This window comes from Saccopteryx bilineata, chromosome 10 (assembly GCF_036850765.1).
Source record: "Saccopteryx bilineata isolate mSacBil1 chromosome 10, mSacBil1_pri_phased_curated, whole genome shotgun sequence".
Lineage (NCBI taxonomy): Eukaryota > Metazoa > Chordata > Mammalia > Chiroptera > Emballonuridae > Saccopteryx > Saccopteryx bilineata.
Genome location: NC_089499.1, coordinates 51914292 through 51929295, shown reverse-complemented (window position 1 = coordinate 51929295; position 15004 = coordinate 51914292). Strand labels below are relative to the sequence as shown.

The window sequence follows — 15004 nt, the reverse complement described above, 5'->3', positions numbered from 1 at the left end:
GCTTTGAAAAATCTTTATTTGAAATTATAAAACTTCTGAACATCCTATGAACCAAAGAAAGATTTTACAATGTTCTGCATTCTGAGTCTAACTTCGCTTTCTTTGGCTAAGGGGCTTTATGGTAGTTCTAAAGTTCTAAGAGAAGAAAACAAGTTTTAAAAAAATTTAATCATAAATAACTGATTTCTTGTTACGTCAAATTTTATTAGCAATTAAATTCAATAGTTAATTATATACATATATCTGGCAAAGTGGGAGCTGACGGAGAACAGGAGGGAACGGAAGAGGCTGCTGCCAGGAGGAGGCAGGAGCAGGTGGGCAGGGCTCTGACAACGAGTCACTAGGCTGAAAAACCAACGTGGCATTTTTGCCTCAGGTTATAAAGCACAAGCACCCCGAGCTTAACCCCTCAACGGTATGCTAACCTTCTTACCTTCTGAGGCTTTCCTTCTTCTCTTCACGTGATAAACAGTTGTCCAAATGCTTATTAATTTGATCTTCTAGAATATTAACCCCACAAACAGGACAATCCACTGTTGTTGTTGTTTTTTTAAAAAAGGAAAGAAAATACATTATTGTTTGTAGAACAGGTAAAAAATAACATAACACAGCATCTTCCAGAGATTAAGATAAAAAATAAAATCCCAACACTAACATGTATTTAGAGAAGCAGGAGAGAAAATAAAAACGACACCTCTGGGCAACGGGTGTGGGGCAGACCGGGACCTGGGAATGACCGAATTGTGAGAAATCACCAGTTTCGAATCCTGGGCCTAGAAGAAGATACTGCAGAAGGAGTTTGGAAATTTGTTTATCAGAAAATGCTTTGGTGAAGTCTTTTCTACTAAGGTGTGACCAAACTATGAAACTAATCTTAGGGTTCCCAGACCTTAGGAGCCATTCATCCACGTTTCGTGCCGATGCAATCATAGCAACCTGAGTAAGACACACCTGGCTGAGGGCAGGGTGAAGGGTTGTTGGTGGTGGTGGTGGTGTAGCAAGTTTAAAGCATTTACTGGTTTAGGAAAACTACTGCTCAATTTATCAGTGGTTACAAATTTTTAATTTAGCTCTCATTTGTATGTTAAAATTAGGAAATGAAATCATTCTCAAACTGTTTCATGGAGTTGCAGGGATCTGTGGAGCTATTCTGGGGCCAAGAGGCCACCACAGGTAACAGGAAAGAAGGGGAGATCAGGTGGAGCAGCAGCACAGATCTAATGCAGCACGGCCTATTTCATCTTTGTGTTACAGCTCATTGCAACATCTCATTTAAATAAATGATTCTACTAGAAGAAAATATTTAACTATCAAGCAAAAACACTACCATAAGAACTGTGACTTGGGCCTGACCAGGCAGTGGCGCAGTGGACAGAGTGTTGGACTGGGATGCAGAGGACCCAGGTTCGAGACCCTGAGGTCGCTAGATTGAGCGCGGGCTCATCTGGTTTGAGCAAAAAGTCCACCAGCTTGAACCCAAGGTTGCTGGCTCCAGAAGGGGTTACTCGGTCTGCTGAAGGCCCGCAGTCAAGGTACATATGAGAAAGCAATCAATGAACAACTAAAGTGTTGCAACGCGCAATGAAAAACTAATGATAATGATTGATGCTTCTCATCTCTCTCCGTTCCTGTCTGTCTGTCCCTGTCTATCCCACTCTCATTCTGGGGGGGGAAAAAAAAAAAAGAACTGTGACTTGGGCCCTGGTCGGTTAGCTCAGGAGGTTGGAACGTCATCCTGAAACACCAAGGCTGTGGTCTGATCCCCAGCCAGGGTACATACAGGAAGCAACCAATGAATGCACAACTAAGTAGAACAAATGAATGCTTCTCTCTCTCTGTCTCTCTACAATCAATTAATTTAAAAAAACTTTTTTAATTTTAAAAAAACTGTGAATTGACAAACTGACCAAAATATATTGCTCACAAAAATTAGGGGATCAGGTAACGTGCAGATACCCCAGTACTTATAGCCTTTTGTGTATAGTGCATTTTCACCAATGAAATAAAAGTTGGTTTTGCATCTCATTTGCATAATTGAACAACTTTCTTTGACTTGTCATTTGCTTTTCTGATGTTGTTTAATAAAAACTATCGCCTGACCAGGTGGTGGCGCAGTGGATAGAGCGTCAGACTGGGATGCGGAAGGACCCAGGTTTGAGACCCGGGGGTTGCCAGCTTGAGCACGGGCTCATCTGGCTTGAGCAAAAAGCTCACTAGCATGGACCCAAAGTCACTGGCTCGAGCGGGGGGTTACTCAGTCTGCTGAAGGCCCGCAGTCATGGCACATATGAGAAAGCAATCAATGAATAACTATGGTGTCGCAACGAAAAACTGATGATTGATGCTTCTCATCTCTCTCCGTTCCTGTCTGTCCCTATCTATCCCTCTGACTCTCTGTCCCTGTAAAATAAATAAATAAATAAATAAAAAATAAAAAAGCTAAAAAAAAAAAAAAAAAACTATCAAATGCTTCTTTTTTTATTTCATATTCATTTTGAAATATCCCCTAATTTTTGTGAGCAGTATATAAGGCATGCTAGGAAATGCAAGTAAAATTCACATATTCTTAAGAAATTTAAACATTTGAGTACAAATACACTAATGTCAATCAAAATTTAACAACCACTAATATCCTTGTATTGTGTGTGCTATGAGTGTACCAAAGATGTCCAAAGACCAGAGTTTCTGCCCAAAAGGCCCTCTAAATTTCACTGGCAAGAACAGACATGAAACAATAGGTTAAACAAGCTGACCCACTCACCTAAAAGGTAAGCTAATTACATACAAGTAGTCCCGAAACCTGTGCTGTAACACTTTAATGACAAGAGCCATCAACATTATCTAATATAGCCAAAGAGTGGTTAGGATCTGGATAGAGTCTAAAGGGCAGAACGGGGCTGGCACACATTATTAGTAAAAGGCCAGGCAGTAAAGGTTTCAAGCTTTGTGAGCCAGGTGGTCTGTTACAACTAGTCAACTCCGTCATGTGGCATGAAAGCAGCCACAACAATATGTAAACAAATGGATGGGGCTGTGTTCCAGAGAAACTCCATTTACAAAAACAGGTGTGACAAGCCAAATCTGGCCTGCCAATCCCTGATGTCTTTAAGGAATAATGGGGGATCAGCTTGGCTAGAGCAGAGGACTTTTGAAAGGTAGAGGTGAGACTAAGTTTGAACAGCTAGGGCAGGGTTCGAATTGTTTTAGGCTAAAAAAGCCAGTCAGAACAGCCTAGAAGTTCAAGTAGCAGTATAGTAAGATAAAAAGCACTCTTTAAAGATTAAACTAGAAATAATATGAAGGATAAAAAGGGGGAATTAAAAGCTGAAAAACAGAAAGGTACTGCTATACTCAAAGTGTGAACTAATTAAAATGTTTCATTTTTGCATCAATCAGCCTGAACTCCCCCTCCCCTTCTATGAGAAACGGAACAAGCACTTCCTACATCAATCTCTGAGTGTTGTTTAAGGTGAGATCTGGTTTGCCCTTTCCTCAAGCTCTCCCTCCCCTTCAAAAATGCTTATTTATTCTTATGTCGTGTGAGATGAGATTTCCATTAAGTGAGAAAATCCACATGTGAGAATAATTTCCTACCTTTATTAATTTGTTTCAAAGTCGATGTAGAAGGTGTCTCAGGAACAGTGGCATCTGCGATTCCTGAAGCTGTACTTTCTAAAGAAGGTGTCTCTTTGGTCTTTGCTGAAGTGCTCACTTCTTTTTGAGGGGTGAATTTGCTTTTATTCTCATTTATCAACAACTCTGAAGTAGAACCATCAGTTTCTCTGATCAAGAAAGTCTCCATTAACCTGTTTCCTTGCTTTAAAGAATGTCTGAAGACTACAGGAGTATGTACTTTGGCAGGAAGGTTCTTTGAAGAGGAGGAAGCAAGAGAAATGGGTGGTGACTCTAAGGCAAACTGCAACAAATGATTCCTTGGAGCACAAAAAAAAAAAAGATAATTAAGACCTCAAGTAATGGGTAATAAGTTAACTAACAAAAGCTATTTTCCCACTTAATACTTATTTCTATGAAATACAGAACTTACTCCATAATGACAACCAAACCAAAACATTTCTTCTAGAATAAAATAAATACAAAGCCATATAACTGACTTTAAAAAGCAGTTAATCTTGGCCTGACCTGTGGTGGCGCAGTGAATAAAGCATCAACCTGGAAACGCTGAGGTTGCCGGTTCAAAACCCTGGGCTTGCCTGGTCAAGGCACATATGGGAGTTGATGCTTCCTGCTCCTCCCCCCCCTCCCCTTTCTATAATGAATAAATAAAATCTTTAAAAAAAAAAAAAAAAGCAGTTAATCTTGCCCTGGCCGGTTGGCTCAGTGGAATAGCGTCGGCCTGGCGTGTAGGAGTCCTGGGTTCAATTCCCGGCCAGGGCACACAGGAGAAGCGCCTATCTGCTTCTCCACCCCTCCCCCTCTCCTTCCTCTCTGTCTCTCTCTTCCCCTCCCACAACCAAGGTTCCATTGGAGCAAAGTTGGCCCAGGCACTGAGGATGGCTCTGTGGCCTCTGCCTCAGGCGCTAGAATGGCTCTGGTTGCAACAGAGTGACACCCCAGATGGGCAGAGCATCACCCCCTGGTGCGCGTACCGGGGTGGATCCCAGTCAGGCACATGCGGAAGTCTATCTGACTGCTTCCCCATTTCCAACTTCAGAAAAATACAAAAAAAAAAAAAAAAAGGCAGTTAATCTTTTGGTGGGACACCTGAATCTATGTAAACACAAATTAAAATCATAAATAAAAAATAAAATTCTTCAGGTTAAAAAAAAATCAGTTAATCTGTCTATTTAAAAAATGGAAAGACTTCAAATTCTGTCAATGAGAATTAATCTCCAATCATAAATAACTTTAAAATCTGGACAAAATATATAAAACAACTGTTTGTAAGCACAGGCTATAATCAGTACAAGGCTGTAATCACTGAGAAAAGAAAATCACGAGGTGATCGAATATTTCCCCAAGAATTTCTCCTAGAAGCATTTTCATGGAACTTTTTATAGAACTGAAGTCAAAATACAGACCAGTGATCTCACTGGGTAGAGGGAACAGAGACTCGAGGTCCAGGCAAAGGCAGCCAGGATTGGAGGGACAGTACACTGAATAGGCATTAGCCATGGAAAGGGAACCCCAGACGTTGCTTAAACGATTTTGTCAATTCCTGATCATCTCCATGGCTGCACCAGCATAAGATGAAACCAGAAGACCTGCTAGGAAGCAGGCACTAAGAGCTGAGATTCCAAGGGTTGGTGATAGAAAATTACTGGTAATCTGAGTCATAAACTGGGAGACCTTGGTGTAAGACCTGAGACCATTGTAATCACAGCAAGGCCACACCTTAGAAAGAAGGACCACACCCTCGAAATATAAATAAAACTGAAACAGACCAAACAACACTAAACCAGGACTAGAAAGCATAAAAGTAAAGAGTTGGTAATTTAACTGCTTATCAGAACAAAATTCAACATCTTTCAAAAAAAGATAACTCATAGTCCTAATTATATTTTACCCACAATGTTCAACACACAATTAAAAATTACTAGACATGCAAAGAACCAAGAAAAGTAGTCAATAACCAAAAGATAAAAGTCGAGCCCTGGCTAGTTGGCTCAGTGGTAGAGCGTCGGCCCAGAATGCCCCAGGTTCGATTCCCGGCCAGGGCACACAGGAGAAGTGCCCATCTGCTTCTCCACCCTTACCCCTCCCCCTCTCACTCTCTCTCTTTCGCTCTATCTCTCTCCTCCTCCCCTCCTGTAGCCATGGCTCGTTTGGTGCGAGTTGGCACCAGGTGCTGAGGACGACTCCATGGCCTCCACAGCCTCCAACTCAGGTGCTAAAAAATGGCTCCAGTTGCAGTGGGCAAGGGTCCCAGATAGGCAGAGCATCACCCCCTACTGGGCTTGCCAGGTGGATCCTGGTTGAGGCGCATGCAGGAGTCTGTCTCTGCCTCCCCTCCTCTCACTAAAAAATAAAAAAAAAAATTTTTAAATAAATAGTCAATGGAACATGACCAGGCAGTGGTACAGTGCATAGAGTATAAGACTGGGATATGGAGGACCCAGGTTCAAAATCTCGAGATCTCCAGTTTGAGCATGGGCTCATCCAGCTTAAGCACAGGCTTACCAGCTTGAGCTCAGGGACACTGGTTTGAGTGTGGGATCATAGAAATGATGCCATGGTTGCTGGACTGAAGCCCAAGGTTGCTGGCTTGAGCAAGGGGTCACTCACTCTGCTGTAGCCCCCAGTCAAGGCACGTGAGAAAGCAATCAAGGAACAACTAAGGTGCCGCAATGAAGAACTGATGCTTCTCATCTATCTCCCTTCCTGTCTATCTGTCCCTATTTGTGTCTCTCTCTAATTCTCTTTGTCTCTGTCAAAAAAATAAAAAAAGCTAATGGAAGCAGATCCATAAGTGACCCAAAGAACAGCATCAGAAGATAAAAACTTCAAAGTAACTATGATGAACATGTTAAAGAAAATAAATAAAAACATTAAAAAATGGACAAAGAGACAGTGTATTGCAAGAGGGAATTAAAATCCATCCCAGAAAAGGTAAAAGTATATCATAATCAAACAGCTGAAAAATCAAAAATAAAGAGAAAGCCCTAGCCAGGTAGCTCAGCTTCTTAGAGCATCATCCTGATATGCAAAGGTTGGGAGTTTGCAGGACACATAAAAGAATCAACCAATGAATACAAAAATAATACAAACAACAAGTGATGTTTCTCTCTCTAAAAGCAATCAATAAATAAACATTAAAAAATTAAAAACTAGGCCCTGGCCGGTTGGCTCAGTGGTAGAGCGTTGGCCTGGCGTGCAGGAGTCCCGGGTTCAATTCCTGGCCAGGGCACACAGGAGAAGCGCCCATCTGCTTCTCCACCCCTCTCCCTCTCCTTCCTCTCTGTCTCTCTCTTCCCCTCCCGCAGCCAAGGCTCCATTGGAGCAAAGTTGGCCCGGGAGCTGAGGATGGCTCTGTGGCCTCTGCCTCAGGCACTAGAATGGCTCTGGTTACAACAGAGCAACGCCCCAGATGGGCAGAGCATCGCCCCCTGGTGGGCATGCCGGGTGGATCCCGGTCAGGCGCATGCAGGAGTCTGTCTGACTGCCTCCCCGTTTCCAGCTTCGGAAAAATACAAAAAATAAATAAATAAATAAAAACTAAATAAAGAGGAAATCCTATAAATAACCAGAAAAAATTAGACATTGCCCTTCAGACGATCTTAGCACTGCTGACAATTTCAGTCAGATAATTTTTTGTTCTAAGAAACTGTTCTGTGCCTTGTAGGAAGCTTAGAAGCAACTAAGGTGCCCAATCAAATATCAGTGGTAGACTTCCCTCCCAACAAGCTTGAGACAACCAAAGTATAAACAGATATTACCTAATGTTCCATGGGGGAGAGGCTAAAAAGGAAGGCAAAAATCACGCTCCGGTAAGAACTACTGATATAAGGGAACAACAGTAAGGAATATCATTGACTTCTCTTCTCAGTATAAAGTCACCTCAAACAATTTCAAATGGAACTGTCTTTTGACCCAGCAATTCTACTGGTGGGAATATATCTGAAGAAACCCGAAACACTAATTCAGAAAAACATTATGCACCCGTGTGTTCATTGAAGCATTATTTACAAAAGCCAAGATTTGGAAGCAGCCCAAGTGCCCATCAGTAGATGAGTAGATAAAAAAGCTGCACTACATTAACACAGTAGAATACTACTCAGCCTTTAACAAAGGAAGGAAATTGTACCCTTTGCAACAGAATAGATGGACCTGGAGAGTATTATGTTAAGTAAAATAACCCACTCAGAGAATGACAAATACCATATGATTTCACTCAAATGTGAAATCTAACGAAAATGAACTAACAAGCAAAACAGAGACACACTCATAAAACTAGGAAGCAAAAAGGTAATAGAATAGCAACTTTAAAGTACAGAACAAAAATGAAACTGCCGAGAATTCTATTTCCACTGAAAATGAAATCAAAATAAAGACATTCTAAAGCAAACAAAAGCCAAAAGAATTCCTTATTAGTAAGCAAGAAATACTATATACATAAGAAATCTTCAGCCTGACCTGTGGTGGCGCAGTGGATAAAGCGTCAACCTGGAAATGCTGAGGTTGCCAGTTCAAAACCCTGGTCTTGCCTGGCCAAGGTACATATGGGAGTTGATGCTTCCAGCTCCTCCCCCCTTCTCTCTCTCTCTATCTCTCTCTCCTCTCTAAAAATGAATAAATAAAAATTTTTTTAAAAAATCTTCAGGCTGGAGGAAAATAATCCTAGATGAAAGCACAAAAATCAACAATTCCAGCCTGACCAAGTGGTGGCACAGTGGGACATGGAGGACCCAGGTTTTAAACCCCGAGGTAGCCAGCTTGAGCATGGGCTCATCTGGTTTGAGCAAGGTTCACCAGCTTGAGCCCAAGGTCACTGGCTTGAGCAAGGGGTCACTCAGTCTGCTGTAGCCGCCCCCCCCTGCATGAAGGCACATATAAGAAAGCAATCAATGAACTAAGGTGCCACAACAAAGAACTGATGCTTCTCATCTCTCTCCCTTCCTGTTTGTCCCTATCTGTTCCTCTCTGTCTCTCTCTTGTCTCTGTCCTAAAAAAAATCTACAATTCTAGAAAAGATAAAAATGTAGCTAAATACAAGGCTGCTGACTATTTTGAAAACAATACTAATATGATAATATCTTACATAATTTATAACATGGAAATAAGATCTCTTAAAACAGAGCAAAGGGGGGGGTGATTAAGTAATGCAAATATAAAGTTCTTGCATTGTTCAGGACACAATAAAAATACTGATTTATGCATAATTCCACTATAATATGTTTAGGGTATATTTTGTAATTTCTTGGGTAATCAACACTAAGAAGTAATAATGTAAAAATTTACAAAGAAGATAAAATAATAAAAATATTCTAATATCAACAAAAGGGCAGGAAAACACGAATACTTAAAAAATGGACAAACAAAATAGATAGTATGGTAAACTGTAATCATATTACATGTAATGGACTGCACACTCCAGTTAAAAGACAAAGACTGTCAGACTGAATTGAAAAATAAGATGCAACTATATATTGTTTAAAACACGTTAAATATAAAGACCCAGGAAAGTTGAAAATAAGAGCATGGGAAAGGATGTCCATGCAAATACTAACCAAAAGAAAGCTGATGTGGCAATATTAATAGCAGACAAAATAGCCTTTAAGGCAAAAGAGTAGTATGAGATAATATCTCATTGTGGTTTAATTTGCATTTGTCTCATAATATTTTTTGCCTTAAAGTCTATTTTGTCTGCTATTAAAACCACAATGTTACCATTTCACACCCAATAGAATGCTTACAACTAAAAATAGTAACAGTACCAAATATTGCCCAGGATGGAACAACTGAAACTCTCCTACACTACAGGTAGGTGTGGTCCAACCCAATTACAGAATTCAGCCAATTTCTTATAAAATTCAATATCCATCTACCCTGTAAGCCAGCAATTTCATTCCTAGATATATACCCAAAAGAAATGAAAATAGATGCCTACACAAATGTTCATGGCAGCTTGATCATACTAGCTATGAACTGGAAACAATCCACATTCATCAATAGATGAATAAATAATGAAACTGTATATTCACACAATGAATACTCTTCAGTAATGAAAAAGAATGAATATTGATACAAGCAACAACAAATAACCGAAACAGTATGTGAAGCAAAGGAAAGAATAAACACATAGGGTAAGATTATTCCATCTATATGAAGGTTAAGAACAATCTATGAGAACTGAAACCTAATGTTGACTTCTATGAAGGTGGCGACTGACTACAAGCAGAAAAAGGGGGCTATGGTGATGGAAATGCCCTATATTCTGACTGATGGTAATTTCATAAATGTATGCATTTATCAAAATTCAATGATAAAACTTCCTGTACTCATTTCATTATATATTGTATCACAGTTTTTAAAATTTAAGAAATAATAAAAATACTTTCAAAAGTCTCACTAATAGGCCCTGGCCGGTTGGCTCAGCGGTAGAGCGTCGGCGGGGGACCCGGGTTTGATTCCCGGACAGGGCACATAGGAGAAGCGCCCATTTGCTTCTCCACCACCCCCCCTCCTTCCTCTCTGTCTCTCTCTTCCCCTCCCGCAGCCAAGGCTCCATTGGAGCAAAGATGGCCCGGGCGCTGGGGATGGCTCCTTGGCCTCTGCCCCAGGCACTAGAGTGGCTCTGGTCGAGGCAGAGCGACCCCCCGGAGGGGCAGAGCATGGCCCCCTGGTGGGCATGCCGGGTGGATCCCGGTCGGGCGCATGCGGGAGTCTGTCTGACTGTCTCTCCCCGTTTCCAGCTTCAGAAAAATACAAACAAAAAAAAAGAAAAAGAAAAAAAAAGTCTCACTAATATATACTAATCAAAAAGGCTAAAATTAGCCTGACCTGTGGTGGCGCAGTGGATAAAACGTCAACCTGGAAACACTGAGGTTGCAGGTTCAAAACCCTGGCTTGCCTGGTCAAGGCACATATGGGAGTTGATGCTTCCTGCTCCTCCCCCTTCTCTCTCTCTCTCTCTCCCCCTAAAATGAATAAATAAATAAATAAAAATTAAAAAAAATAAACACCTTTAAAAAAAAAAGGCTAAAATTAGACTGGGAATATCAAGTGTTGGTGAGGCCAAGAGGCAACTGAAACTCTCATACTTTGCTACTGAAAGTGTAATTAATCTTAATAATTTGGAAACTAGCTTTAGCTTTAAAGATACCAACAAATAAACAAATGCCTCCTTTTACTTAGCAATTACAGTCCTAGATACATATCAAAAGAAATACACACCAAAGGACATGTACAAGACTGTTCACAGCAGCAGTATTCAAAAGACAAAAATTGGAAACAATCCAAGTATCTACAAATAAGGAAGTGGGGACTAAATTGCCCATATATTACTACCTGAAATCTAAAGACTCATAGAAAAAGAACAAACATTTACCACAATAACATTATTCCATAGGATTTCCATTTCTCTATTGTCCTCAAGTCCATAAAACCATTAACACTCATGTCACCTAGGGATTAGTTACTTCACTGAGTAAGAAATGATATAAAAAGAAAAAGCAGTAATTATTCTACTTCACAGTTTTACAGAAATTTACAAAAATTCTACATATATTTACATCAAGATATCCTGCTTCATGTCTTATTTCATTGCCGTCATAATCTGAATGCTGAGACTAATAGGCATATCTAATATTTTAAATATTAACATTAAATATTTTTAAATGAATAATCAGAGTTAAGGTAAGGTGAGTAGAAGTGTAGAAGAATCAAGGTTGTGGCCTGACCAGGCAGTGGCACAGTAGATAGAGCATTGGCCTGGGACACTGAGGACCCAAGTTCAAAACCCCAAGGTCATGGAATTGAACACGAGCTCACCAGCTTGAGTGTGGGATCATAGACATGACCTCATGGTCACTGGTTTGAACCCAAAAAAGGTCACTGGCTCGAGCAAGCGGTCACTGGCTTGGCTGGAGCCCCCAGTCAAGGCACACATGAGAAAGCAATCAATGAACAACTAAGATGACACAACTATGAGTTAATGCTACTCATCCTTCTCCCTTCCTGTCTGTCCCTCTCTCTTGCAAACGCGTGCCAAAAAAAAAAAAAAAAAAAGAATCAAGACTGTCCACAAGCTGATAAATCTTTTTTTTAAGACTTTATTTATTCCATTTTTAGAGAGGAGATAGAGATAGAGAGAGAGAGAGAGAGAGAGAGAGAGAGAGAGAAAGAAAGACAAAGAGAAAGGAGGAGGAGCAGGAAGCATCAACTCCCATATGTGCCCTGACCAGGCAAGCCCAGGGTTTCAAACCGGCAACCTCAGCATTCCAGATTGATGCTTTATCCCAGGCACAAGCTGATAAATCTTTAAGTTAGGTGATGTATACATGAAGGTTCGTTAAACTACTTGCTCTACTTTTGTATAAGTTTGAACTTTTCTATAATAAAATGTTTCAAAATAAATAAAAGCTGCAATAAGAGGACAGAAGAAAAACTTAAGGACCTTACTACCTTTACCTTTGAGAGGAAAACAAAATAAAAACAGACCCACAATCAGCGAGTTTCTTTTCCTTCTGGGATCTGGATTCAGTATAGAGAAGACTCTAAGCTTTCATCTTATTATGACAAAGTAGAACACCAAGTATTCAATTAATGGATGAAACTGTCACTGGTAAACCATTGCCACATTACCACAGGGGTGTATCTTTGCAGCTCCTGCTTTATTCACAATTCAGATGAATTTTATTTCTGCTCTCTAACTTCAATACATGCCAATAAAGAATGTGATAGATAGTTCTAGTGCTGCAATGATAAAATTATGCCCCATGCTAAAATTAAAATTCATTAATGTCTTCAAGTGCCTGTCACTCTGGGCGGTGGAAGTATAACAGATAACAAAATAGTCTTGTACTCATGAAGCCTACACTATAGTAAGGAGAGAGGGGACGGACAAACATACATAAGTGAAAACTGCTATGGAAAAAGATGAAGCTGAGGAAGCCATGTACAAGGTGGGGATGAACTTCAGATGCTCCAGGACGGTCACAGTAGACCTCGCTAAGAAGATGACCCATGAGGAACAGAGTCCAAAGCAAGTGGAGGACTAAACCACGCAGATATCTAGGGAAACACTGTTTCACCTAGAACCAACAGTAGATATAAAGACCCTAGTAGAGTCAGAGTATGATTAACATGTCTAAGAAACAGCAAGAAGACCACTGTGGGGGAAAAAAAAAAAAAAGAAGAAGACACTGTGACTGGAGCTGAAGTCAGAGAGGGATCTATTCTGCAGGAAGCAGAGGCCTGCTACTGAGAGGACTTAGGCTTTCACTCTCAATGAGGTGGAAACCATCTCTGATGGTACTGAGTATGACTCGGCATTTTATTGTAAAGGATCACTCTGCTTAACACCCTCATAACTTTAAGAGGGCAAAAAATTAAGAACAGAACTACCATGTGACTCAGCAATCTCTCTACTGGGTGTCTACCCAAAAAACTCAAAAACACTGATATGCAAAGACACACGCATCCCCTGTTCATCATAGCATTACTCATGGTGGCCAAGATTTGGAAACAACCAAAGTATCCCTCGTTAGAGGATTGGATAAAGAAGATGTGGTACATATATACAATGGAATACTACTCAGCCAAAAGAAATGATGACATAGTGACATTTACGACAACATGGATTAACCTTGAGAACATTATACTAAGTGAAATAAGTAAAGCAGAAAAAGCTAAGAACTGTATTGATTTCACACATAGGTGGGATATGAAACTGAGACTCATGGGCATCGACAACAGTGAAGTGGTTACCGGGGAGAGGGGTTTGTAGAGGAGGAGAGTGGGGGACAGTAAAGAGGGACAAACATACATTGACAGAGGATGATTAAACTTTGAATGATGGGTACACAACATAATCAACAGTTCAAACGCTATAGAAATGTTTACCTGAAACCTATGTACTCTTATTGATCAATGTCACCCCATTAAATTTAATTTTTTAAATAAAAAGAAAATACAGTACTAATAAATCACATCCGATGGCACATTAAAAAGGATTATAGCCTGACCTGTGGTGGCGCAGTGGATAGAGCATCGACCTGGAACACTGAGGTCGCTGGTTCGAAACTCTGGGCTTGCCCAGTTATGGGAGTTGATACTTCTTGCTCCTCCCCTATCTCTCTCTCTCTCTCTCTCTCTCTCTCTCTCTCTTTCTCTCTCCCTCCCCCTCTCCTTTCTAAAAAATGAATAAAGTATTTTTTTTAAAAAAGGATTATATACTATAACCAAATGGGATTTAATCTAGGAATGCAAGGGTGATACACATCTAATTGGACAAAGGAAAACAAGCATGTGATCATCTCCACAGATACAGAAAAGCATCTGACAATAATTCAATACCCTTTCATGATAAAAACACTTAGCAAACTAAGAATAGAAGGGCAGCCTTTTCAGCAAATGTTGCTAGAACTGGATATCTACATGCAAAAACTGTCAATTTGAATCCATATCTTGTAACAAGTACAAAATTATGATGTACGATTCTATTTACATAAAACCCTAGAAAATGCAAACTATAGTAAACAGAAACTACTATAGTAACTAGTAACTAGTGTTTGCTTGGGAATGGAGGTCTGAGGATCAGGAGAGAGGTATCAAAGAGGCAGAAAGGAAATTCTGTGGTAATGGACAGGTCCATTACCTTAGTTGTGATAATTTCACATGAATGCATGTCAAGATTTATCTAAGTATACTTTAAATATGAACAGCTTATTTTATGTTAATTATATCTTAATAAAGCTTTTAAAAATATTTTTTAAATATGCTGTGTAAAAATATTAATTCCAAAATAAATATTTAGAGTTCAACTGAATTGGTCATTTTTCCTGTAATTTCCATCACTCCTATCAATATACATGGAAATGAGTTGGTATTACAGTGCCTAAAGGCATTTGTCAAAAACACAGGTTTGTTGTTTTTTTGGCCAAATTATGGACTTTAGAATATTAAATCTTGCCCATTTGTTAACTATACAATAAATAACCTTACCTCTTTATAAAGGAGCTAAGAAGAACCAAGGGTCAAAATAGGTCTTTGTTTACACAGGGGTAGTTCTAAAATCCATGCAAGCAAGTCCATGAACTTCAGTAACTAGTAAAAATCCCTGCAAGTACTTGTTCTGAACTGAAACATGCAAAGAACAATCTAGTACCATTTGATTAAATCGGCAGAGGCCCACAAAAGCACAAATTCTCCTCAGCACCTTAGGGCAGCACAATATAAATATAGGTAAAATACATATGATAATGCTAATAGGGATCTTCTTGTAGGTTCCTTTGTTCCAGGTACTATACTGGGAATCTTTTAGTATAACTCTTCATATTTAATCCTTACAGCAATCCCTCAAAGTATCAACAATAGCATTCCCATT

At 39.8% G+C, this 15004-nt stretch overlaps 1 protein-coding gene across 5 annotated transcripts in view; it reads right to left on the bottom strand.

Moving 5' to 3' along the window:
* RAD18 (RAD18 E3 ubiquitin protein ligase) overlaps positions 1-15004 on the bottom strand; it is a 154353-nt gene that overhangs the window by 115512 nt on the left and 23837 nt on the right. For all 5 annotated transcript variants that reach the window (XM_066245067.1, XM_066245068.1, XM_066245070.1 and 2 more), the window contains 2 exons: positions 3595-3932; positions 434-533 (listed from right to left, as the gene is read on the bottom strand). In XM_066245067.1, coding sequence (XP_066101164.1) covers positions 434-533; positions 3595-3932 — 438 coding nt within the window. The remainder of the gene's footprint in view (positions 1-433; positions 534-3594; positions 3933-15004) is intronic.